Consider the following 27,007-nt stretch of genomic DNA (forward strand, 5'->3'; position numbering starts at 1 on the left):
TGCCTGATGCAATCTGGGAAGTGTAGTCACTCGCCCGGCTACCTAAACCGGGAGGCCCTATAAACTTGGTATCTCCATACAACTCAACAGATTTTCGAGAGGTGGGGTAAAGCGTGGAAGATCCAACCCGCTTATCCGAAGAGCACCCTGGGATTTGCAGTTTCCAGAAGCCAAAGCGCTTCGGCTAACAGAGGGGTCCAGAACTCTAATCTCCCCCCCCCCCCCGCCCACTACCCGGCCTCGCGCATCATAATGACGTCAGAGGCCCGTGAAGCCCCTGGGATATGCGGTAGTTCTCGAGGAGCGTTCTCTGCCTCGGCAGCCGCGAGTTGAGAACCACACTTCCCAGGAGTCTGAGCGTCGGCGCGCCGAGAGCCGCGCGGGCCCGTGATTGGCCGACGAGCCGGCCGCACGCGGAGGAGCCCCAGGAGCAGCTCCGTTGCGACAGAGGCCGAGCGGCAAGGCCCAGTGAGTTGGGGGGAGAGGCGCGGGGGGAAGGGTGCCGGCCAGTGAAGGGGAAGAAGGATGGGAAGAGGGAGGAGGGACCGGGTCGGGATGGATGGAGGAATCTTCGAGGGAGTAGAAAAGTCAAAGGGGGAGAAGAAGCTGACGGGCGGGGGTTGGTTGGGGTCCGTTCGGGGGTTGGCGTGTGAGGAGACCCGAAGGGGACTCACCCGGGGAGCGGGAGGACTGTGCGTCCCGGGGAGAGGCTGGCTGGGTGCTGTGGAAGGGGACGGCGGAGAGGAGGCCGGAGGCGCACGGGAGGAGGCAGCCCGGCAGAGCGAGGCGGACGGCTGGAGCGCGGAACGCCAAGTTGGGGGAAACTGGAGACGGGACCTCTGCCCTCTGCCGAGGGGCAGAACCCGGTCCCCACCGGGCGCCCCGTAAAGAGGAGCGTTCCCAGAGCGAGGCAGGCCGCGGGGATTGGTGGACAAAGCCCGAGGGAAGAGATGCTGAGGTTAAAAGAGCGGCCGAGGATCCGCATTGGCTTGAGAAACTAACAAAGTTGGAACGACCGGGCCGGGGCGGAGCTGGGTCCCGCGGTTTGATAGGAAAATTCCCGGAAAGGATCGAGCAGGGCCCGGGGCATTCTCTCTAAGTTTAGACTTTTTGGGGTGTTTGCCTTCCTTCAGGCTCCCTGAAAGAACAGTAACCTACCCCTGTGGTTCATCACCATGCCCTCCGACCTGGCCAAAAAGAAGGCAGCGAAAAAGAAGGAAGCTGCCAAAGCTCGACAGCGGCCCAGAAAGGGACATGAAGAAAACGGAGATGCTGTCACAGAACCACAGGTGGCAGAAGACAAAAACGAGGGGCTCAATGGCCAAGAGACCACAGGTGAATTGAGGGTGAGGTGGGGTCCAGGGATGGTTGCTAGGGCTTAATGGATGCATGCCCGGGCCAGAGCCTGGACTCCTGGTGCCGGGGGCGCTGAACATTGTATCTGGTGCGGGGAAACTTTTAATGAACCAAAACAGTAGGGCTGGAGCTTGTGGCATCTTGTTACTGTTCAGGGAAACAACACAGGGTTCTCACATACCCAGGGGCAAGCAAATAGAGAGCTGTGCTACTTTGTTGCTCTGTCTGCTAGACTGTGAGGAGGTCAGCTCCCTGCCCATTTCTCAGTTTCCATTTCTACAGTTGGTGGTCCGTGTGCTAGGCTCTTTGCCAAATTACATCCTTGTTCTCTCAGGGGTAATGACTTCTATTAATAAACTTATGAGTTACTTCATGGGTTTTTCCTGGGAAAGGGATACATTTCTGTTATTTATAGTTTGGACACTGTTCTACATACTGGTTTACCATAAACACAGTCTGCCCTGGAAGAACTGACAGTCCAGGTGGGGAAACATGGCAATGTGCGATAAAGAATATTCCAGCCCTAGGCGGTTTGGCTCAGTGGATAGAGCATCGGCCTGTGGTCTGAAGGGTCCCAGGTTTAATTCCAGTCAAGGGCACATGCCTGAGTTTTAGGCTTGATCTCCAGTGGGGGGCATGCAGAAAGCAGCCAATCAATGATTCTCTCTCATCATTGATGCTTCTATCTCCCTCTCCCTTCCTCTCTGAAATCAATACAGGTATAGATATAGATAGATATGAAAAATGATATTAAAAAAGAAAAAGAATATCCCTGTTTCTTGGTAGTCTATTTCCAGCCCTCTCTCTCACATACACCCCCCAAAAAAAACTCTCTCAACAGGCCTTCTCAATACAGACTATTATTGTTCCTTGAATAGTCACCACATTTCTGTCCTTTACACACTGAGTTCTAATACTACAATTTTTGTGCTAGTTACATTCGATCTTTTTTCTCAAAGCCTTTCCCAATCAAACCTAATCTTAATATCTCCATTTACTACACTCCTGTGCTGTCTTATACCATTATCTTTTTATGTTTTCTCTTTCATTTTTTCACCTAAATATTTTTTATGACCAACCTTGCATATAGAGATCTAAGTAAATGTTTGAAGGTGAGAGGAGAATTACCAAGGCCAATTATGACAGACAGATAGAAATTCAGAAAAGGGGGAGTTAAAAATAATTGAGAGGAGATAATTAAATGATAAGAATTGTCTCCAAAATAAGAATTATAGGAAAAAACTGGTGCATTGAAGTCAGGCCACGGGGAAGTTTTGTTCTTGGCCATAGGAGGGGAGGGATGAGAAGTTAGGAATAGTGGGAGGGAACAGGCTGAGCTGTTATCTCTATAGTAGAGAGTTGGGATCCCCTCTAGATGCTCAGGAACCGTAGTAAGATGCGTCATTGGCTCTGTGGGGGTTTTCTGGATGAATTGGAAAGGTAGAAAACTGAATCCCACTTTGAGACTATTGTCCACTGTCCTCAATACAAATTTATTTACCTTTCCTCTTCTGTGAAAATAGAATTTCCCAGGGAACCCACATATAGCAACCCCCTTTCAATTATTCAGGATCTTTGGATTTTACCTTGCTTCCTCAGGAAGATACTATTCTGAAATGTGACAAACCTTCTCAAAACGTTACTTATTGCCAGGAACTGTGTCATTTCTGCTTTTATAATTAATAGGTCCTCTCTTTTCTCTGGGTTTGGGATTATTTGATACTCTGGGTCACCGTTCTCCAACCTTTACCAATTGCTGTTGCCATGTGATCTTCCTTAGATAGTAAAGTATGAAAAGATCAAGATAAATAGCAAAGAAAGTGACCTCTGACCAACAGTTCCACCTTCTTTACAACGTGAGACACTAAAAGACAGGCACTGGAGTTCATCTGGTCCCCTTGTTTGGGGATTGAGTAGAAGGGACAGTACTCACTCTGGTGAAGTTTGTTCCAGAATCTTTTTTCCATTTCTTCAAAGCGATTCACTTGTCTTTTGAGCCTGTTTTCTTGGATGTTGTAGACTAGACCAGCGTTTTTCAACCGCTGTTCCGCGGCACACTATGTTGCCTGGTGTGCCGTAGGTGCAGACAAGACAAGAATTTTATAATTTTTCACTATTTTGTTTACTTAATATTTCATAATAAAGTATTATAAAATACTTTCTTTGTGTTTATTTGATTCCTATTCAAGAGAATTACTTTATATATAGTCAATATAGGCACAGAGTTAAATTGTTTAACATTTTCTAATGGTGGTGTGCCTCGTGATTTTTTTCATGAAACAAGTGTGCCTTTGCCCAAAAAAGGTTGAAAAACACTGGGCTAGACAATGAGGTCTGTTTAAGTCTCTTTCTTTTGAAGCTCAGAAGATGACTTAGGTCATAGATGCTATAAATTGGAAGAGATCAAAAGAAAATGGCATAGCCCTAACTGGTTTGGCTCAGTGGATAGAGTGTCAGCCTGCAGACTGAAGGGTGCCAGGTTCTATTCCAGTCAAGGGCATGTACCTTGGTTGCAGGCACATCCCCAGTAGGGGACATGCAGGAGGCAGCTGATCGATGTTTCTAACTCTCTATTCCTCTCCCTTCCTCTCTGTAAAAAAATCAATAAAATAAATTTTAAAAAGAAAAGAAAATGGCATATAGCCTTCCCTTAATTTTGATCTTCCCCTTGCCTGAGCAGATGAAGAGCTAGACTAGGGATTGTCAAACTTTTTCTATAAAGATCCTAATAGTAATGTAATACTTTTAAGCAATAAAGAATTAAAGAAAAGAAAAAAGAGTGTTAAGATATTGATGGATTTCTCCCAATGTCCATGAACAAGGAAAACAAAAATTCCAGATAGTAAATATTTGTAGTTTTGTGGGCTACACATATGGTCTCTTGCAGCTGTTCAATTCTGTCACTGTAGTAGAAACAGCCATATACAATATATAAATAATGATTGTGGCTGTGTTCCAATAAAACTTTTATTTATAAAAATAGACAGTTGGCCAGCCTTTTTTTTTTTAAGCCACCTGCCCTCCTAAGCTAAGAATGGTTTTTACTTTTTTTTAGATGGTTACATTTCAAATGGTAATGTAGATACTACCTAATGATCTTGATTTTATCACTTGTCCTGTAAACTTTGATTTTACTTATTTGTCCTGTAAACAGCAGACTAACTAGTGGGTTTTCATGCATGACTACATCTTTAGGTTGAGAACTATTACTTTTTTTTTTACAATGGTAAATAAAATAAATTTATTTTGTATTTTAATGATGACTTTCATTTACCTAGATTTGTAAAGTAGTGCTATACACATTCTATCAGAACATGATTATATATTTTAATAATCTTTACTGTTGAAAGTATTGCATATGCCTCCTTTCCCCCTTTGTAAAATCAAAGTTTACAGGACAAGTGGTAAAATCAAAGTAAACTTTGATTATTTACCATCTGGCCCTTTAAGAAAAAGTTTGGCTCAGTGGATAGAGCGTCAGTCTGCGGACTGAAAGAAAAAGTTTATCAACTACTTATTTATTTATTTTTATTTTTATTTTTTTCTGTTTTTATTTTTTATTTTATTTTTTTTTTAATTTATTTATTTATTTTTTTTTTTACATATTTTAATGATTTTTTTTTTTGCCCCCCTCCCTCCCTCCCCCATAGCCCCTCCCTCCCCATATCAACTACTTATTTAGACATGAACTTCTTTCTACCTGCTCCATCATCTTCTCAGCATCTAGAACAGGGATTGGCACAAAGCAAGGCTGTGGGAAGTTTGGTAATAACAACCATCTATACCACATGTGTCAAACACAAGGCCCGCGGGCCAAATCCGTCCCGCCAGGCCTTGCAATGTGGCCCGCACCGCGCTGTCATCACTGCACTCCGCTGCGTTTCCATCACAATGACAGTTTATGACTGTTCAGTAAACCATTCGGCCTGCGATTTAGGCTGGATTTTAGATTTTGGCCCCTTCTCTGATTGAGTTCGACACCCCTAATATACTAATAAAAGGGTGGGTAATATGCTAATTAGACTGGATAATTCCAGACATCTGACTTCCTTCTGGACAGTTAGGGGGTGACCAGGCCAGCAGGGGGGCAATTGGGGGGTGGCCAGGCCAGCAGGGGGGCAGGTGGGGAACAACCAGGTGGGCAGGTGGGGGCAATCAGGCAGGCAGGCAGGCGAGCAGTTAGGTGCCAGTGGTCCTGGATTGCGAGAGGGATGTTTGACTGCCAGTTTAGGGTGTTGTTGGACCCCTTGGGGGATGTTTGAACATCCGACTTCCTTCCGGACAGTTAGGGGGTGACCAGCAGTCAGACATCCCCCAAGGGGATCCTCACTGGAGAGGGTACAGCCGGGCTGAGGGACCCCACCCCATCCCCCATGCACAGATTTCATGCACTGGGCCTCTAATATTGAAAAAAAATTTAAAATTCCTCCTTGCAGTAAAAACTAAAAACTTTGTCCTCCATTCAAAAAGTATTTTATCAAGAACTTATATATATATCACAGTGTTCGGGAGCTGAGGTAGGTACAGAATGACTGGTGTGTGTCTGTGGGGTATTCTCCGCCCTCAGTGCTGGTTCCTTCCAAATAGAGCAGGTTTAGCAGCGAGGTGATTAATGGTGCCAGCACAGGTTATCTGACAAGATAGGGTATTTGGAGATGACCTCTAAGGCTGACCACATACTACCACACCTTCTGTCTTGGCGAAGCTCTCCCCAAGCTTACCTGTCCTAGGAGGGCACCGAGCTATCTTCCCCCTTCTACTACATCTCTACTTACCCTGAGAGCAAGCACATGGCTTTTCTCATTTCATGGGTTCTACTCTAAAATCACTAAGGGAACACAGATAAGGATAAGAGACTAAAAAGTCAGAAAATTTTCATTACTGGAACCTTGGGTATAGTTTCTGATTCCTACTTGAAAAGGTAACTAGATCACCTTTTCTCTTTTGGCCTAAGCTTACTAAGACTCTCTCTACTCCCACTTCTGTCCCACTTTCAACAACTCTTCGTGGGTACTTTCCTATATAGAAAGGTGGTATAGTGAAGCAAGTGAAGGCCCAGGCATGCACTAGTTCAAATTCTGACTCTGTCACTTATTATACTAGCCTTTTTGGCCTTGACTGTTATCTAACCTCTTCACTTATAAACTGATGATTATAAGTGTTTATGTCATAAGGATTATTAGTATTAAATTAGATGGGAAATGCTGATATAGCACAGTCCCAGGCACAGAGTAAACTCAACTAGCCAGTTATATTAGCCATTAATACTAATAACTTTGTCATTAGGGGGAGGGTGGGTAGGTGCATGGGAAGAGATCAACCAAAGAACTTGTATCATATATGCCCATGGACACAGTCAATAAGGTTGTGGAGCCCTGGGGTGGGTGAGGAGGCAGATTAGAAGAAATCAATAGGTGGGAAAGGAGGCATATGTAATACTTTCAACAGTAAAGATTTTTAAAATATATAATCATGTTCTGAAAGAATGCGTATAGCACTACTTTACAAATCTAGGTAAATGAAAGACGTCATTAAAATGCAAAATAAATTTATTTTATTTACCATTGTAAAAAAAAAAAAGTAATAGTTCTCAACCTAAAGATGTAATCATGCATGAAAACCCACTCGTTAGTCTCCTATCTCAGGGTCATTTTGCCTCTGAAACCCTCCAGATTGGGAACTTCTGGCTTGCCCAGCCTTGGCCTGCCTGCGGTTTCCCTCTATAAATTTCCTCACTGGTCCCTTCTGGGCAGCAAGCTTCCTGGAAGCATCTTCTAAACAGGGGTGGGGAATGTCTGGCCCTGCAAAGGCATTAGGGGTGAGTTAGTTAAAAGTTTGACCAAATATAGTAGGATAATTTTTGTTGTTGTTAATGCTCACCTGAGGAGAGAGAGTAGAAGGGAAGGAGAGAAACGCAGAGGGAGAAACATCAATGTGAGTGACACATCCATTGGTTGCCTCCCACATACTCACCCCCCATCCCCCACCCAGGCTGGGGATTGAGCCTGTAACCGAGGCACATGCCCTTGACTGGAATCAGGCCTGAGACCCTTCAGTCTGCAGGCTGCACTCTATCCACTCTAGGGCAGCAGGCTAATTTTTAAGTTGATAATTTTGTATGGCCCGAGAATGATATCATAAATATCCAAATGGCCCTTGTTAGAAAAAAGGCTCCCCACTCCTAATCTAGGAGCTTCTTAGCTTGTGAAATAAGAGAATTACTCCTCTGTAGTATCTGCTTTCTGGGGAGCATTAGGACCGTCAGTAATACATATAGAGGACAATTTGTAGTTACAGTCATTCCCTCCAGGTATTTATATCATCTAGAAATGAGAAGTTAAAAGGATAAGTTGTAAACCCTGGCCAGGTGGCTCAGTTGGTTTGGTGCATCATTCTGAGAAACCAAAAGATTCGACTCCCATTCAGGGCACGTGCCTAGGTTGCAGGTTTGATCTCTGATTGGGGAATGTACGGAAGGCAACACATTGATATTTCTTTCTCGCGTGGATGTTTCTCTCCCTCTCTCTAAAAACCAATAAAAATGTGCCCTTGGGTGAGGATTTTAAAAAAGGATAAGTTATTAATTAAAAAGTGTCCCAAACAGCATGGTATTAGGGCAGATCTATCTCAATATATACAATGTATACTCTGTTTAAAGTGTGTGAGACCTCTGAATCTGCTCAACTTGATCTGGAGTCCTTTAGAATATATATGCCGTTTTGAGCATTCAGAATTCTGTATGGTAATATTTAGTAACCTGAATAAAGGGAAAAGCCACAAATGTCCAAACAGGGACTGGAGACCTGGACCTTCAGGTTAAAAGTCTGATGTTCTGCCAACAGGGCTATCCAGGCACTCTAGGGTATGCCTTGTTGTTTGAGAGCTGAGTCTCTTCTCAACGGCTTTTCTTTTCTGTCCCCAGAAGTGGATTTGCTGTCCAAGGAACTGGAGGACTTTGAGATGAAGAAAGCTGCTGCTCGAGCTGTCACTGGTGTCCTTGCCTCTCACCCCAACAGTACTGATGTCCACATTATCAACCTCTCCCTCACTTTTCATGGTCAAGAGCTGCTCAGTGACACCAAACTGGAATTAAACTCAGGCCGTCGTTATGGCCTCATTGGCTTAAATGGAATTGGTGAGGCCCTTGGAAGGCGAGGTGGGAGGTATCTCTCCTTGGCTCATCTGTCTCACTCAGCAAGTATTTACCTAGCGCCAGCTATGTACAAAGCAAGGAGTTTACAGGATGGGTGGGAGCAGAAATGCCCAGGGAAAGGAGCTAGCATACAGAGCAGTGTGTGGTAAGTACCACATGAGGAGTTACAATAGGTACTGGAAAAGTGGGCGGGGGGTGGGGGGTGGGTTGGCAGTGTGAGGCCGCTGTAGATGAACAGACTTCACAGAGGAGGGGTGAGGCAAGAATTGGAGGGGAGGTATCCTAAGAATGGGGTTGGGGTAATAGCAGGGTTTGAATGAATGAAAGGAAGGAAGGGGCCGGCCAGTGTGCCTCTTGTTTGAGCTGGAGGTCACTGATTCTAGTCGGGGCACATGCATGGATTGTGGACCTGTACCCAGGAGGGGGTCTCAGGAGGCAGCCGAGCCATGTCTTTCTCTTGATGTTTCTGTCCCTCCCTCTTCCTTCTTCTCTCTAAAATCAATCAATAAATTTTATTGTTATTACTTTAAAAAAAATAACCCTTTTTATTTCAGAGAGGGAGGGAGGGAGGGATAGAAACATCAATGATGTGAGAAAATCATTAATTAGCTGCCGCCTACATTCCTCACATTGGGTATTAATCCTGCAACCCAGGCATGTAGCCTGACATGAAATCAAGCTGCTACCTCCCAGTTCGTGAGTCAATGCTCAACCATTGAGCCACATTGGCTGGACAATAAAGACATATTATTATTATTATTATTATTATTATTATTATTATTTTAAAGAAAGAAAAGAAGGATGGTTCTAAAAAAACAACAACAACAAAAAAAACGGTGCCCTAGCCAGCTTGGCTCAGTGGATAGAACGTTGGTCTGTGGACTGAAGGGTCCCGGGTTTGATTCTGGTCAAGGGCATATGCTTGGGTTGTGAGCTCGATCCCCAGTAGGGGGTGTGCAGGAGGCAGCTGATCAATTATTCTTATTATTGATGTTTCTATCTCCCTCTTCCTTCCTCTCTGAAATCTATATATATATATATTTTTTTTAAATATATTTTATTGATTTTGTACAGAGAGGAAGGGAGAGAGATAGAGAGTTTAGAAACATTGATGAGAGAGAGTCATCGATCAGCAGCCTCTTGCACACCCCCTACTGAGGATGTGCCCGCAACCAAGGTACATGCCCTTGACCGGAGTCGAACCCGGGACCTTTCAGTCCCCAAGCTGGCACTCTATCCATTGAGCCAAACTGGTTTCGGCTTTTTTTTTTTTTTTTAATGGTGAGGTGGCTGGGCTGGAGTGGAGGAAGTTGTTGGAGTAATGACATAAAACTGCTGAGTGTACCCTTCCATTCTTTGCCTGCCTTTCAGGCAAGTCCATGCTGCTTTCTGCCATTGGGAAACGTGAAGTGCCCATCCCTGAGCACATCGACATCTACCATCTGACTCGGGAGATGCCCTCTAGTGACAAGACACCCCTGCAGTGTGTGATGGAAGTCGATACAGAGCGGGCTATGCTGGAGAAGGAGGCTGAGCGGCTGGCCCATGAGGATGGTAGGGCTCCAGACCTGGGGGCGGAGGTGCGAGGCTTCCTCCTGGGAAGGGCCCAGGAGCCTGATGGCTGTTCCCTGCCCACAGCGGAGTGTGAGAAGCTCATGGAGCTCTACGAGCGTCTGGAGGAGCTGGATGCTGACAAGGCCGAGATGAGAGCCTCACGGATCTTGCACGGACTGGGTTTCACACCTGCCATGCAGCGCAAGAAACTAAAAGACTTCAGTGGAGGCTGGAGGATGAGGGTTGCCCTCGCCAGGTGAGTCCCTCTCCCTCCACCCTCTGTAGCTCCCCTTCTTTCTCAGGGTTGAAAGCTCACTCTAGGAGAAGTGTTTTGAACAGAGGTCAGTGGTCAGTAACTGTAAACAGGACACAGACATCGACGACGATGCAGAGGCTTGGTATGTGTGGGTTAAGGAGTGGGCTCCTGAATGAAGTGATCGCTGTTGGGTTTCTGGCTCCCCTCTCACCCTTTTTGTGCTTCACTCTTTCTCATTGGTTTTCTCTGTAAGGAGAGAATGTTAGAATATTAGCTATTAAGATACCTGTTTTCTCATCCTGTGACTTGGACCTGGAATAAGTTTTGGTTTCCCCCCACCAATTTATTTATTCTCCCTTTACCCTTTTCTACCTCCCCCATTTCCTTTTCCCTCTGGTAATCACCATACTTTGTGTCTGTTTTGTTTTTCTTTTCTTCATTTAATCCCTTTACCAAGTTTTGTAACCATCATTCCTTTAGAAATCCCCCCAGAAAGCCCCTGGTTAAATAGGTGGTGCCTTGGTGAGCTTTGACACACTGCCTCAGCACGGCTGCCTGTGTGCACCTTCAAACACCAGTGCAGGGATTCCACGTGTGAGAAGGACTAACTGCCTCAGGTTTGCCTAGAGAGCTTTTAAAAATACAGATTTCCTTGAATATAATAGAATCAGAGGTATGGAAGGGGAGTGGACTGACCATTCTCAGGGAAAGAGGAATGGGGGGGTGCGGGAAGAGACTGAACATAAACTGTGCACCTATGGATGAGGACAATGGGGAGTGGGGAAAGGGCAGAGGGTGGGGTGGGAACCTGGTGGAGTGGGGGGGGGGGGATGAGGAACTTTTATAACAATATGAACAATAAAGATTTATTTTTTAAAAATAAAAATAAAATTTAAAAAAATACAGATTTCCTAGCCTCTTTTTCAGAACACTAGAGCTTGCTGTCCAGAAATATTATTTCTAAAAAGCTCCACAGGTGTGGGGACCAGAGTTACCCCTTGCTTTTCCTGTCTTGAGATTCCATCTAAGAAAACCACTTTCCCTGGACTCCTTGCTAGAGTCCAGCAACCATGCCAGATAGCTCTAACCTGAATGCTTTTTGCTCCAATGATTTATTTCTTCTGTCCTATCTTCTTCCTAATGGTCACCACCATCAGTGTAAAAGACTCAAGGACTTTAGTCTCATTTCCAAAGCATAGTCTCATCCCTCTGCTTCTCAACCCTGTTTTTGCCCTTTAACTGCTACTCTTCGACTCTGGTTTCTCTCCTAGTTCTTCCTTTTCTCTGAGGTATAGAACCTAGAGTTGGTTTCAGGACTCAAACCAGGCCTGACCCGAATTGCAGTAACAGGCAAGACAGTCCCTTTCTGTGTCACACCCATTAGACTGAGCTGGCTCTGTCCTTTCCTGTCCTCCAGAGCTCTCTTCATTCGGCCCTTCATGCTGCTTCTGGACGAGCCCACCAACCACCTGGACCTCGATGCTTGTGTGTGGTTGGAAGAAGAACTAAAGACGTAAGGGGACAGGGCTGGGGCTGGGAGTGGGCAGATGCTGAGGAGGGAGTTGAGCAGAGTCCAGAGGAAATGGACACCCAGAAACCACACTGATATAGAGCAGTGAGCCAGTGAACTGCAGTGAGGCCATGAAGGCCACAGGGACAGTGGTAAGCACCTGTAGGGCTGGCCTTTGTGTTTGATTGTCTGTCTTTTGTCTGAAATGTGTGGATGGTTTTTTGTTTTTAGTAAAGCAGATTTTTTTTTTTCTTATTGATTTCAGAGAGGAAAAGAGAGGAAGAGAGAGGTGGAAACATCGATGGTGAGAGAGAATCATTGATTAGCTGCCTCTTGCACACCCCCTCCTGGGGATTGAACCCAGGCATGTGTCCCTGATTGGAATTGAAACTGGGAACTTTCAGTTCACAGTAAAGCTGATTTATTTAACTGTATTTCTAGACCTCATATATAGATATCATTTTTGTTTTTATTAAAGCCAATTTCTTTTTTAAAAATATTTTTATTGATTTCAGAGAGGAAGGGAGAGGGAGAAAGAGATAGAAACATCAGTGATGAGAGGGAATCACTGATGGCTGCTCCTGCACACCCTGTACTGGGGATTGAGCCCGCAACCAGGACATGTGCCTTGACCGGGAATTGAACCGTGACCTTTTGGTTCACAGGTTGACGCTCAACCACTGAGCCATACCAGCTGGGCTTAAAGTCAATTTTCTTTACTGTATTTATAGACATTATCTAAGATTACGATGTAGTGACAAAGGGAAAATAGCAGATATGGCGATGGTCTCTCTCTGATTAAAGAGCCGAATACCCTGGGCTATTGTGCCAGCTCTAGAAGAAGGCTTTCAGCCGTCTCTGCAGTGACTTAGTGACTTCTTTCAAAAAGAAGAGCGTCATGGTTTTGACTGTGCCGATTCCAGTTCTTCCCATCCATAGTGTAGATACACTTATGGGTGGGTTTGTGCACATACACTTTAGTTTTTACCATCACTGGAACTGCCATCTCTGTTCCATTCTGTTGAAAATTAGAAGATGAGGGAAACTCAGACTATCTCACCACACTTTGAAAGGCATTAAAACGTCCTTAGAGGTAAACGGTGTATAATGGTTTCAGTGCTTGCTGAGAGCTGAGAATTTGCCAGTAAATCTAACAGGTGCTCAAGTGTGAGGATGAGCAAGGAGATGGTTTCCTGGGCCTGACTCTCAGCTTACCTGTTGTGGACTATCTTCCAGTTGTGAGCACCTCCCTGACTGGTTCTTTGGCTTTGCAGTTTTAAGCGCATCCTGGTCCTCATCTCCCATTCCCAGGACTTTCTGAATGGCGTCTGTACCAACATCATTCACATGCACAACAAGAAACTGAAGTATTATACGGTGAGTAGCCTCCAGCTTCTCCACAGAAACCTCTGTGCTTACTAATTACCTAAAGTTCCCCTTTTAAAAAAAACACAAACAGACTGAAAAAACAGACTTACCAGCCTTTTCTACCTATTGCTATAAAAAAAATATGGACAAGGAATCTTGCAGCCTGTTTTAGTCCCAAAGTAATTGCTTTCAAGCCATAAGCCTGGATTATTAGCCAGTGCACATGGTGCATGTTTGCCTCATGGCAAAGAGATCGACTTTTCATGGTGCCTGGGCTGCCCTCTGTCTCCCTGAATGGCTCTTATTGAGTCTTCCTTCCATGAAGAATGGGCCTCAGGGTCTTGACAGCCTACTTTTGTGCCTTTTCACAGTTTCTATTTAAAAAAACATATCAAATGAAAAATAGAAGTTTTCTTCATTCATAATTATACTTGCCATGGGAGTACTAATAGTTTCTTAAATAGCTTTCCAGAAATTTCCTGTGTACCTGCAAGAATTTGTGGAAATTTTCCTGTATACATATCACAGTTGTAATCTTAATAATCATTCTCTTCTGTAGTTTGTTATTAAAGTTTACTATATCTTGGACTGCTTTTCACATGAAGATGTATATAAATCAACCTTATTCATTTTGGTGGCTGCATGGTTTTTCATTGTATGGCTATCCTGTACCTTATTTGTCAGACCCTTTTTAATGGATATTTAAGTTAAGTCCAATGTTTTGCAGATAGAAACCATAGCAGTCCAATTGTGCCGGGTTTGCCAGGTCCTAAATCTGATTGGCTAATGTCTTCCCTCCTGGGAGCAGTTCTTGTCAACTGCAGGGGCTTCAGCCTCTAGGAGTGGTGTATTAGGGAGAGCCTTGTGATGTCTGCACAACGGTCGTTTTCCCAATGCTGTGGGTGTGGGTGTCTTATGGCTAAAGTGAGGATTTGGTCTGGTGCCCTGCTCTGACTGAGGCATGCAATTTGAAAGACCCCAAATTCCAAATCAGAATATGCTTTTTTAGAGCATTTCCTCTTTCCCTACTGCACAGACTTACAGCCAGGGCCTAGTCACATGCCATCGGCATCCCCTAAACCCGGGGTGAGAACCTCCCTGACGGGCGCCTTTCCCCACAGGGTAATTATGACCAGTATGTGAAGACACGGCTGGAGCTGGAGGAGAACCAGATGAAGAGGTTTCACTGGGAGCAAGATCAGATTGCGCACATGAAGGTGGGGCAGTTGGAGAGCTGAGCTCACATTCTCCAGGGAGTGGGATGAGGGTTTCAGGGAGTACTGGAGGAGGTCAGGAGGAGTACATAAGTTTTTACTCTGCTTTTAAGACGAGTTGTTTGATGCCTGCTCATTCTCCAAGCCCCCTTTCTGATCTCTTTCAGAACTACATTGCTAGGTTTGGCCATGGCAGTGCGAAACTGGCACGGCAGGCCCAGAGCAAGGAGAAGACGCTACAGAAAATGATGGCATCAGGACTAACAGAGAGGGTCGTGAGCGACAAGGTGGAGTCCAGTTGGGGGGAGTGAGATGGCCTAAAAGTGAGGTGATTAAGAAAGCACCTAACCTGATAAATGCCCTGTCCTCTTCCTAGACGTTGTCATTTTATTTTCCACCATGTGGCAAGATCCCTCCACCCGTCATTATGGTGCAGAATGTGAGCTTCAAGTATACAAAAGATGGGGTGAGTCTCCTGTGTAGTTGGGAGGCTGGGGTGCATTTTACAAGGTGTCAACTGGCTGGGAGAGTCTTCTGTTTTGTGCTGAGTATACCTCCTAACCCCTGGGCTGTGGCAGATTTTCAGGTGTGGCAGCTGAGGTGCCTTATCCAGGGATTCAGTAGCCCCTCTTACTCAGCTGGGCCTGTGGGGGGGGCAGTGGGCTGGAGTCTGCCTTCCTCCTCCACTTCCACCTCCTCCAGGGACTCAATGGGGTTGGTCTGCCAGTCAGATTGATCGGTACTGTGGTCTGGTATCCAACTCACTCACTCTCTCTCTCTCTCTCTCTCTCTCTCTCTCTCTCTCTCTCTCTCTCTCTCTCTCTCTCTTTCTCTCTCTCTTTCTCTCTCTTTCTCTCATTCACCTCAGCCTTGCATCTACAACAATCTAGAATTTGGTATCGACCTTGACACACGAGTGGCTCTGGTAGGGCCCAATGGAGCAGGGAAGTCAACTCTTTTGAAGCTGCTAACTGGAGAGGTATGGCGCCAGATGGGGTGGGACTTCCGGAGAAAGTATGAGACTATGTAAGAGAGAGGACACATGCATGGGTCTCAGTAGTTTTTGTATTTTCAATCAGCATTTAGAGCAGCAGTTCTCAACCTGTGGGTCGCGACCCCTTTGGGGGTCGAATGACCCTTTCACAGGGGTTGCCTAAGACCTGCATATCAGTTACTTACATTATGATTCATAACAGTAGCAGAATTACAGTTCTGAAGTAGCAACAAAAATAATTATATGGTTGGGGTCACCACAACATGAGGAACTGTATTAAAGGGTCGTGGCATTAGGAAGGTTGAGAACCACTGATTGAGAGTATGGGAACATCTGTGCATTTACAGATACGCTTTCATTTTAGAAGATATGTGTGGTGCCTATGTTCGAGTCCTTTGTTGTGCGGTAGGTTGCATGCTGCAGTAGACATTTAGTCACCGCTGAGATATGCTGAGAACATCTGCTTCAGTATATCTTCCTAAATACTTTTCAGGGGCCAGAGGAGCAGTCTGGGAGGAGGTGATGTGGGTTCAGTATAGGAAGTTGTATGAGTCTTGTTCATTGGGAACATATGTTTGTGTCCCTGTTCTGCCTGTGTCTGCTTCTGACCAGTTTCCCTTTTTGTGTGCTTGTTTTTCATCTACTACTCTTTCTAGCTCTTACCCACAGATGGGATGATCCGGAAACACTCTCATGTCAAGATAGGGCGATACCATCAGGTATGACAGGCTTGGGGTTGAGGTGAAGGAACTTCCTGGTGTGGTAATTGGGCTGCATGTGACCCAGTCAGCCCCCACCTGCTGCTCCTTGAACAGGTGGTGCCTGGGTAGAGGGAGGAAGTTACTTGGCAAGTAACCCAGCAGGGTTCTTGGATGTCAGTCAAGCCTGGGTGGATTCCTTTTTTCCTGTAGCATTTACAAGAGCAGCTGGACTTGGACCTCTCCCCTTTGGAGTACATGATGAAGTGCTATCCAGAGATCAAGGAGAAGGAAGAAATGAGGAAGATCATTGGACGATATGGTCTCACTGGGAAGCAGCAGGTTAGTGGAGGGGGGTGTGGAGAAGAAGCCCAGAGAACTGGGAGACTGGCGGGATGGTCAGGGGACACTGTCCTGGCCACCATTCCCTTTCCTTTGCCCCAGGCTGTTATAAAGTAGAGCAGCGGTTTTCAACCTTTTTCACCTGATGGCACACACAAACTATTAAAATTCTGTGGCATACCAAAAAACACGGTTTTTCCCCCCCAATTTGACCCTGCAAAAGGGTATAATTTTGATACATGCACACTGGATGGCTGTTGTGTTGGCTGTTGTCATTTAAAAATGTTTTTTTTTTTGTTGATTTCAGAGAGGAAGGGAGAGGGAGAGAGATAGAAACATCAATGATGAGAGAATCATTGATCAGCTGCCTCCTGCATAACCCTTACTGGGGACTGAGCTCACAACCTGGGCATGTGCCTGACCAGAATTGAACCGTGGTCTCCTGGTTCATGGGTCAGCACTCAACTATGGAGCCACCTGGCCAGGCTGTTGTCGTTTTTTTATTTGACAATCTAAGGGAAAAGAGGTCTTTGACTGAATAGTCAGGTATTTCTTGTTTTAAGAATTCCTGTGGCACACGGTTGAAAATTGCTACAGTGGAGCATTTAGGTCGCTCTATGAGGGAGGGGCAAGGACAGCATGCAGTCTCCGAGCCATTGTGCTTGAGGCGAGGGAAATTAAACCTCGAAAATAAGTTCCTGGACTCAGGTCCTGACTGAGGGTCCACTGGATTGCTCTGAATCCTAAAGCTTATTTATTTTTAGAGAGGAAGTAGGGGAGAGAGACAGACAGACAGAAACATTGATTTGAGAGAGAATCAATTGGCTGCCTCCCACATGCACCCCTACTGGGGATCAAACCTGCAACCTGGGTTTGTGCCTTGACCAGAAATCAAACCTGTTACATTTTGGTGTATGGGATGATGCCTAACCAGGCCACGGCTGAATCATTAAGTTTAAGTGCTAAGAGTCATGGCCTTGGTAACTGCAGGAACTTCCGGTCTCCAGATGCATTACTTAAGGCCTGAGAGACTGATGACTGTGTCACCACCTTGCTGCCTGAACTTGGGTGTTCCTGAACCAGTTATTGTTAAGTGAGGGGGAAGAGAGCTGTTTGGTGGGGGTAACACTAACTTAAATAAATATCACGGTTCTACTCAGGTGAGCCCGATCCGGAACCTGTCTGATGGGCAGAAGTGCCGGGTATGTCTGGCCTGGCTGGCCTGGCAGAACCCCCACATGCTCTTCTTGGACGAGCCCACCAATCACCTGGATATTGAGACCATTGATGCACTGGCTGATGCCATCAATGAGTTTGAGGGTGGCATGATGCTGGTCAGCCATGATTTCAGACTTATTCAGCAGGTGAGGCTCTCTCTGGTTTGGGTCGGAGGTCTAGCAGGGGGCATACAGGAGAAGATTGGATGGAGGACAGTTGTGACACATAGGGGGCACTTACACATTCTTTTCTTAATCCTCACCCAAGGATATTTTTCCATTGATTTTTAGAGAGAGGGAAAGACAGAAAAATAACAATGTGAGAGAAACACATCCATTAGTTGCCTCTTGCACAAGTCCTGATTAGAGCTTGGGCTGGGGAGGAGCCTGAAACCTAGATTCTTGCCCTTGATCAAAATCAAACCCAAGACCCTTTGGCCTGAAGGTCGACGCTCTATCCACTAAGCCAAACCGGCTAGGGCCGTGATCGGCAAACTGCAGCTCTTTGGCCCTTTCTGTGTGGCTCTTCCACAAAATACCACGGCCTGGGTGAGTCTATTTTGAAGAAGTGGTGTTAGAAGTTTAAGTTTAAAAAATTTGGCTCTCAAAAGAAATTTCAATTGATGTACTGTTGATATTTGGCTCTGTTGACTAATGAGTTTGCCGACCACTGGGCTAGGGCAACACATTTTTATTCTATTTGGGAAAGGGGCTCAGGGCATAAATGGCATGGTTTGGATCAGATAGATCTTATCACTCTTTGGGAAACTTAGAAAGCCCCAATGGAAATACTTCATTTCTTCAGTAGCTATTTGGGGATATTAGCCTATTTGATATTGTTGGCCAAAATCAGGGAGGGAGTTGGGTAAAGAATAGAGTGCTTTTGCTACTGTCCCAAGACTCTTCAGCCTAGTGGTATTATACTAGGAGGATTTTGTTAGAGGGCTACCACCAGTCTTTGGTGAAAAAGCTCCTGGTCATTTATCTGCAGCTTTGGGGAAGATGGGATGGAGCTGACAGTGACGCCTGTGATCAGATCTGGGCTTTGCTAGGGAACTGGTGATCAGGAGGACAGCAGGTCCTGGCTGGAAGTCTCCAAACCTGCTCTTTACAGTTTCTCTGGGTTAAGCCATCCCAAAGAATATGGAGATAGTGAAAGCAATCATGAGCTGGATGTGAGGCTGGTGAGGGGGCTTGGAAAGGCTGTGGAATCTTCTTCCCAGAATTCCCTAAGAACAGCCTTCTGGGAGGGAGGGAGAGACTGCCGGCCAGGATCATTAAGTCTATGATTTGCTTTTTAGGTAGCACAAGAAATTTGGGTCTGTGAGAAGCAGACAATCACCAAGTGGCCTGGAGACATCCTGGCCTACAAGGAGCACCTCAAGTCCAAGCTGGTGGGCGAAGAGCCCCAGCTTAGCAGGAGGGCCCACAATGTGTGAGCCCTATCCTGGCCAGATGGGCCAGGCCCCTGGGGCCACACTCCTGCATTGCTGCACTACCACTCCCCAGCTCCTCCCCTGCCCCCACCTGCCTTAGCTACACTCTGTGATCCTATCTACAGCTGGACAGTACCTGTCCGTTTTCTGTCCTTCCCATTATTTTTGTCCATGTCTGGACTCAGCCGGCTGTTCCTGCCAGCCCCTTGCTGGTTCCTGACCCTGAGTGATGCAGCCAGAGGCACCTGAGGGTTAGCCCAAGGGCCCACACCCTGGTTGGCTTGTGAAGGAGCTTAGGATCCTGGTTTTCTGGGTTTTGGTGATGTTGGAGGAATACAACTCAGCCCACCGCCCCCATTTCTTTCTGCTTCTGGTTTGGAGCTCTGGATCAGGGCCTTATTCCTGATCGGTTTTTAAATAATTATTTAAAAGTGTAACTTTTAGACCTGCGTGACATCTACAAAGCGTCCAATAAAGAAAGAACAAGCCATGGTCCCTGCTTTCCTTCTCGGGTTTCTGGGCCCTTTGCTCCCCCTTCCTGCACCGCCAGTATCCATTTCCCTTCACCAAGAGCTGGGGTGGGTGTCGAGATGGATGTGGTCTAAAGACTAGTCCATAGGATCCGGAAAAACCCTCAGTCCCCTTTGGCTGATTTGAAATTGTGCCTTTTCTTACGCTAATGGTTCACAAACTTCAAGGTTCACAAACTTGAATGAGTTGGAATCACTTGGAGGACATGTCAGGTCACAGGTCATGGTCCTTCCTGAGTTTCCAGGTCCGTAGACCAAGAAGTAACACTTCCAGCAGGTTCCCCGGTGCTGCTGGCCTGGGGACCACGCTGAGAAGTAGCTCCTGAAACATGTTCTCCGAGTTGTCTGAGCTGCTACGTGGGGCCTGTATCACACACTTAGGACGCTTGCTGAAAATGCATCTGCCCAAGCTCCAGACCTGTCGATTTTATTGGTGGGATGGGAGAGGTGCAAAAATGGTCAAGAGTCTTGCATTTTCACACCCACATTTGTGAATCATGTTCTAGTCATAAGGGAGTTTTATTATTTACCTGTCCACAGCCTTAATTTTCATTAGCACTACCTAGATTACGTTCAACCCATGGATTGGCATAGCCTGTCGGAGCTTGAATAGCATTCACCTTTGTGCCACCATGGATTCCTCACTCCACTCTGAAACCTCGGCAGCCATGTCTGTGGGAAGACACAGCCATGATTTTTCAGTGCTCGTTATAGTGCATCTCCCAACTAAAAAAAGTCTGGGATGTCGTCTAAACCCCCACAGAGCACATGATCTAATGAGAAAGGGAACAAGACTAGAGAGCAAGATGGCATAAATCAGATGCTAACTTGTGGTTTAGGTAGAAGGATACAAAAGGGAGGGAAGTTTGCCAGAAAGGCGGGAATTAGTGCTCTAACTCGAGATGAGAAGGACTCAGATGGCCATGAAATCTAAGAGCAGAGGCACAGTAAGAGCATCAGGTGAGAAGGTGTAGCTCAAGGTGCCGAGGCCAGAGGAGGAGCTAGGACTCCTACTCCACCCAGAGGCTTTGCTCTTTGTGCCCTAAGTGGGGTCCACAGCAAAGGCCTGTCATTGGTCTGGAGTATCCAGAGACTGGATTCCGGAGGGAATGGTATCAAGAGTGAGCTGTGGGCATGGATGATAAGCTGTGGAGCTGGGAGCTCTTGCTGCTTCGGCCAAAGAGGGCTGGGTTACATTACAGCCCTGAAAGCCGCTGGGTCCCTGTGCAGTGTACCTAAGGTGTGAAGGGATGGGGGCTTCAGAGCTGGAGGGAAGTTGGCTTGACTATGCAAAAGAAAAAGCCAATCTCAAAACTTATGAATGCTTAAAAAGCTCACCAAATAGGTATTTCTGCAAATGCCTAAAAACAGCAGTGCCTTATTGTGGGCTAAGCATTGGCCTCCTGACAGTGCCCTCAGCGGTCCCGGATCTGTCTCTTGCTTCAAAGTTTGGATGGAACAGACCCAGGGATGACCCTTCTTCCAGCTTCAACCACCTATGTCTTTTCCAGTCACCACCTCAGCCATCCCCAGCCTTTGAAACCAGCCAACACTGCTTTTTGGTTTTTGTTTTATTATCATTAACTTCTTATTGCCAAACAACCACGAGCTCCCTAAGTCGTCAGTGTTCTTCCACTGAGGTGGAGGCTGCCTGGTCAACCTCATCTGTGGGCCTCCTACACCTACCTCTCTCGGAGCTTTTATTTGGACCACCACCACGTGGCTCTGGGGGGCATGGGCCTCTTCTTGCGCAAGTTGGCAGAAAAGAAGCACGAGGGTGCTGAGCATCTCTTAAAGATGCAAAACCAGCGCAGGGGCAGATTCCCTTCTAGGACGTGTTGAAGCCTTCCCAAGATGAGGGGGGTAAAACTCAGGACAAGATGGAGGCCACCATGGCAGGCCCTGGGTCCTACCTGCACAGACCCTCATCTCTGACTTCCTGGAAAACCACTTCCTGGATGAGGAGATGAAACCATAAAGAAGATGGCGACCACCTGACTAACCTCCGCAGGCTGGCCAGCCCTAGGCTCGGCGAGTATCTCTTCGAAAGGCTCCCTTCACGCAGACTAGGACCTTTGGAGCCCAGAGGCCTTTGAGGGGCCCCTCTGCATCCCCCTCATGTCTGGCTTTTGCCTGAGCCATTCTTTTAACCACACTGGAAACAATAAAGCTTGCGGGGGGGGGGGGGGGGGGGCGGGAGAATTGGCCTCCTAGTCCTCTCAGACCTTAGCATGTAAGAGGCAGCCAGATGCTGGGAACTGAGTGAGGGTGAGTAGTGCAGGGATGCTGGCTCAGGTTTGTTTTCACCCACGGACAGGTGGTGCTTGTCTTCACTTGGCTTCCCACCTCTTCCTGAGTTGGGAAATCTTTCCTCCCAGCCTGTGCGTTTCAAGTGGCTCCAGGTCCTTTAATCATAGCATTCAAAGTGAGACAAGTTTTTTTTTTAATATGTGTTTGTGTGTGTTTTATAGATATATAATTTCAGAGAGGAAGGGAGAGAAACATCAATGACGAGAAAATCATTGACCAGCTGCCTCCTGCACACCCCGTGCTTGGGATTGAGCCTGCACCCTGGGCATATGCCCTGACTGAGAATCAAACTGTGACCTTCTGGTTCATGGGTTGACGGTCAATCACTGAGCCACCCCAGCCAGGAAAAGTGAGACAAATAACTCCATATAACAGCTGCCTTTTCCTTCCCTTCCATTTGCAACTACCTTCCACAGGGACCCCACCTCATCCAGTTTCTCTTCCCCGGCTCCTCCAGGTCTCCTGGCTGTGATTTCCCGCTGCATCCTCTACCTCATTCCAGTCTCACTGCACTCCACTCTGCTTTTCACACTTTATCTTCCCCCTATTCTTCCCAATTACACTCCCCTCCCTTCACCCCAGTGGACTGTACTCATCCTACAAAACTAGCTACAAATCCCCGTTTGTTCCTTGAAGCCTTCTCTGGCTACCACAGCCTGCATTAAGTTTTCTGAACTCAGTTTCCACCACACACTTTAGCCCGCTGACTTCTTTTATTATTCATTGTGAACCAGTTCTGTGCCGTCCCCTGTAATTGCCAGGCTTTATGGGGACAGTATGCCTGTTCCCTTCCAACTCCCCCTCAGCACTGAGCCATGCGGAGCACAGTGGGTGCCAGGTGATTGCGTGGCTGTTTGATGGTGTGTGAACTCTAATAGGTGTGATACGGTAGGGGATGGTCGGCTGGAGGAGTGGGCTGGTGGAGGGTTTCTTATTCAGAGACAGGGAATCACTTGGGGGAGAGGAGATGTCTCTTTCAAGATTAACCTAGAGCCATGGTCGGCAAACTGCAGCTTTCGAGCCACATGCAGCTCTTTGGCCCCTGGAGTGTGGCTCTTCCACAAAATACCACAGCCTAGGCAAGTGTATTTTGAAGAAGTGGCATTAGAAGAAGTTTAAGTTTTAAAAATTTGGCTCTCAAAAGAAATTTCCATCGTTGTACTGTTGATATTTGGCTCTGTTGACTAATGAGTTTGCCGACCACTGGAGCATATTCTGGATAGGATTGGGCCAAGCCCCACCCCTTCATCCCAGATGCTGGTCCCTAACCCCTCCTGGCTGGCTGCTACCCACTTCATAAAAAGTAGCCCCAACCAGCAGGAGGCAGCTCACGGAGGAGGATAAGCACGGAGCATGGACAGCTGTAGCAGTCTGGAAGTGGAAATGGCCGTAGTTCCAGGATGAAGTCCAGAAAGCATAGCGGATGCAAAGAAACCTACTCAATGTATATCTACAAGGTGCTAAAGCAGATGAGAGCTGGAAGTTTGTGTGTGTGTGTGTGTGTGTGTGTGTGTGTGTGTGTAATGTACTGGCAAAGAATTGGAAGGGTAGTGCTGCACTGGGAGTCAGGACTTGGTTTAGTTTGGCGCTGAGACGAGTGGCCTCACACACACTGTGCTCTTCTAGAGGTGGTTGAACTTGATCTTGGAGGTCTCTACCCCTCTCAGGAGATCATGCACCTGTGATGTGCAGGGGATATTTAAGGCATGCTCTCCACCACAGTTCTGAAGCTTACAGGGCTTTTGGAAAGACAAAATGATTATACGGAATGTTAGGTGGCACAAAATTAAAAGGGAAGACCATGAGAAAGTGGTGGGCTGAAGGTGATTGATCTCCCAGGTGCCAAACACATTATGGTGCAAACAAATTCCAGTTGGTGCCGGTAGAGCTAGGAGCACTTTGTGTGAACTCAGGTCTTGGGAAGGCCTTCCATACAAGTGGCACTGTCTTTGCGGAGCTAAGGGGTTGGTCCACTTTACAGAGGAGGAACCTGAGGTGCATCCAGGCTCAGTGGGTTCTCTGAGTCACAGGACCTGACAGCAGCAGCTCTAGCCAAGCCCCTTGAATGCTTCCTGCTGGTCCCACCCGAAACCACAGGTGTCCTCTAGCCAGGCAGCACATCGGTGGTGTGCCTCTGAGAAGCACCTATGCCTAGGACTGACAAACTTTTGGAGGCACCAAGGGAACCCAACAATTGAAGTGTGTCTGGAGGATCCAGACAACCTGGCCAACAGCCCTGCTGCCTGCCCAGGTCTCTGCAATCCGTCTCAGGTTCTTACCCAGAGGTGGAGCCTGTCTCCAGACATTAGCAGTCTTAGTGATCTGACAGCCTGGTCTCTGGGAAGGGTGAGGTGGGGTGGCCAAAGGGTAGCTCTGGATGACACACTCCAGTGTCCTGAAGCAAGTGTGTGTGGGAGCAGGTATTAGTGAGTCCTGCAGCTTAGCCTAACCAGGGCTCAAACATCATGAGGGAAGAGCTGGGCCAGGACTGGCCTTGCAGAGGAGAGCTGCTGAGTGAGCTGCCAACACAAAAACCCTCACCGGCAACCCTGAGGAGAATGGGATCTAATGAGACACTTGGGGTTTAGGCTCAACCGGCCTTGTTAGGGCCCAGATTTCCTGTTGTCAGTGGTAACCAGAGGTGTCTAGTTCTATCTCCACCAATAGCTTGATGTCTGTCACTGGAAAGTTACTTACCTCCCACTTTACAGAGAAACACTGTCTGCCTACTCATATTTTAGGATTGTATCAGGTCTCCACCGTTTGTCTTACTAGAGATTACCTAGTTCAAAGTCTTGTGTGATAGCCAGCTGGTGGGGCTCAGCCAACTGTTTCGATTCCTGCCAGGGCACATGCCCGGGTTGTGGGCTCAATCCCCAGTGTATGTAGGATATGCAGGAGGCAGCAGATCAATGTTCTCTCTCATCATTGATGTTTCTATCTCTCTCTCCCTCTCCTTTCCTCTCTGAAATCAATAAAAAATATATTTAAAAAATAAAAATATCCTGTGTGATAAAAGAGGAAACTGAGGCTGAGGAAAGTGCCTTTTTTGAGGTGACAGAATGAGTCACAGTCCAGCCACAGAACCTGGGTGTCCTGACTCCTCTCATCTCTGAGATGAGAGGAGTCAGGACACCTGACTCATCTCTGAGATTGGGTCACATAGGTGTGCTGTCTGGCAGGTAATTTGGTAACAACAATCTCCAAGTTAAGTCACACACCCTTTGACTTGGCAGTGCGGTCTCTAGGAATAACCTTCTGTATGCTTGCACAGTGTCCAAAGTTGCATATTTACTATAACATTGATAGCAAGAAAACAAAACCCCCAAAATGTCCATTAAAAGAGGAGTGGAGATATAAGCTATGATTCCTCCACACTATGAAACACTATCCAAAAAAATCCAAAACACTATGCAAATGCATTCAATGGAAAAAGCAAAGTGCTGTGTAACTGATTCCATTTGTCAAAGACAGATGCTGAGGGGCAGGGATGGGCTAGAAGAGGTCAATGGGGGAAAGGGGGACATGTAATACTTTTAACACTATGGATTTTTTTTTTTTAAAAAGATAGATGCTGACATGTGCTTATACAGAACCTGATAGTGTTGCCTCTTTCAGTTGGGACAAACCATTTCTTTTTAACTTGGAAACAGTAGTATAAAAATGAAACCCTATTCCCATGTCTCTTGGCTTCTGGGAAGAGGCTGGTGAGGTGGCAATAGTCCTGCGTCCCCAACCTGGGGCTGGGGCATCAGGCAGAGCTTCCTGGTTAAAGCAGTCCTGCCGTTTATCCAGATGCACCCTGACATCGGCATCTCCTCCAAGGCGATGAGCATCATGAACTCACTTGTGAATGATGTGTTTGAGCGGCTGGCTGGCGAGGCCACCCGACTGGCTCAGTACTCAGGCCGAACCACACTGACGTCCTGGGAAATCCAGACGGTAGTGCACCTGCTGCTGCCTGGGGAGCTGGCCAAGAACGCCATGTTCAAGGTCACCAAGGCTGTCACCAAGTACACCAGCTCCAAGTGACCTGGGACCTAAGCTAAATAAAGGGTGAACTGCTCTCATGCAGTGGTGATTTAAAAATGGACATGTGAAATTGAGGTGTGATTTGAAACAAACGTGCATATTATCACTTTCCCCCTCTTTTATTTTTATTTAAAAATGGTTTTTTGTTGATTTTAGAAAGGGGGGGGGGAGGAGAGAAATATCGATCAGCTGCCTCCTGCATAAACCCACAACCTGGTCATGTGCCCTAACCAGGAATTTAACCAACCACCTTTCAATGCATAGGACGATGCTCAACTAACTGAGTCACCCAGCCAGGGCAGGTATTGTCACTTTTGATGGCCACTAAGGTGGAATTGCAACACTTACTTATACTTTTTTTTTTTTTTATTGCTTTCTGGGTGTACCCCATGAGCACAGGTGAAAAATGTTCTCAATGGCAGTGAGCTGTTGTAGGACTTGGGGCTGGGTTTGGAATCCTCCAGCTACTGCCAGCTGTTTTCATCATGCCCTCTCTGGGCCTGAAATTCCTCCTGTGTTACTCCTTTTTTTTCTGTTTTGTTTTTTTTTAATTTCAAGAAAAACTATTTTAAATATGTTACATGTAATAAACATTAATATCTCAAGAAAAATTATTTTAAATATGATAATGTTACATGCAATAAACACCAATTATTCAAGAAAAATAACCTTACATATATTGTTACATGCAATAAACATTAATATTTCAAGAGTAAAAGGATATTAAGTATAATAATAATAATACCAAAACTGTGTTAACATAGTCTGATATCAAAAAAGTTGTAGAAAATTTTAAAAATCTGCAAATAACAGGATTACATCTATTATATTCTAGAATATTTTCCCCTCTAGCTCTATTTTTGTTCATCAGTTTATGTTGTTCATTATATTCTACAAATGAGTGAGATCATATATTTATCTTTCTCCAACTGGCTTCTTTCACTTAACATGATGCTTTTAAAGTCTATTTTGTTGGATAGAGCATGGAAAAAATTTTTCCATCTCTTCACTTTCATCCTGTGTAGGTCTTTTGTTTT

General features: G+C 46.2%; 2 protein-coding genes across 4 annotated transcripts; both read left to right on the forward strand.

Moving 5' to 3' along the window:
- Positions 1–313: 313 nt before the first annotated feature.
- LOC118704779 (ATP-binding cassette sub-family F member 2) lies at positions 314–19,590 on the forward strand. 3 transcript variants are annotated; one of them, XM_036412702.2, is made up of 15 exons: positions 314–468; positions 1,134–1,335; positions 8,279–8,491; positions 9,881–10,063; positions 10,148–10,319; positions 11,737–11,832; positions 13,104–13,206; positions 14,319–14,414; positions 14,579–14,698; positions 14,788–14,877; positions 15,280–15,390; positions 16,062–16,124; positions 16,317–16,445; positions 17,606–17,809; positions 18,964–19,590. In XM_036412702.2, exons 2-15 carry the CDS (start codon positions 1,176–1,178, stop codon positions 19,099–19,101), a joined length of 1,878 nt encoding a protein of 625 aa, XP_036268595.1. In that variant the 5' UTR covers positions 314–468; positions 1,134–1,175; the 3' UTR covers positions 19,102–19,590. The 3 variants fall into 3 exon arrangements, with proteins under 3 accessions (XP_036268595.1, XP_036268596.1, XP_036268597.1); XM_036412703.2 differs by lacking the exon at positions 314–468 and adding an exon at positions 479–586 and having other exon boundaries at positions 1,132–1,335; XM_036412704.2 differs by lacking the exon at positions 314–468 and adding an exon at positions 672–958.
- A 5,501-nt stretch (positions 19,591–25,091) lies between these two features.
- Positions 25,092–26,091, forward strand: LOC118704785 (histone H2B type 2-E1). Its single transcript, XM_036412716.2, has one exon. The coding sequence runs from the start codon at positions 25,734–25,736 to the stop codon at positions 25,968–25,970; it is 237 nt and encodes a 78-aa protein (XP_036268609.1). The 5' UTR covers positions 25,092–25,733; the 3' UTR covers positions 25,971–26,091.
- The last annotated feature ends 916 nt before the right edge of the window (positions 26,092–27,007 follow it).

This window comes from Pipistrellus kuhlii, unplaced genomic scaffold (genome assembly GCF_014108245.1).
Source record: "Pipistrellus kuhlii isolate mPipKuh1 unplaced genomic scaffold, mPipKuh1.p scaffold_m20_p_47, whole genome shotgun sequence".
In the NCBI taxonomy this organism is placed as follows: domain Eukaryota; kingdom Metazoa; phylum Chordata; class Mammalia; order Chiroptera; family Vespertilionidae; genus Pipistrellus; species Pipistrellus kuhlii.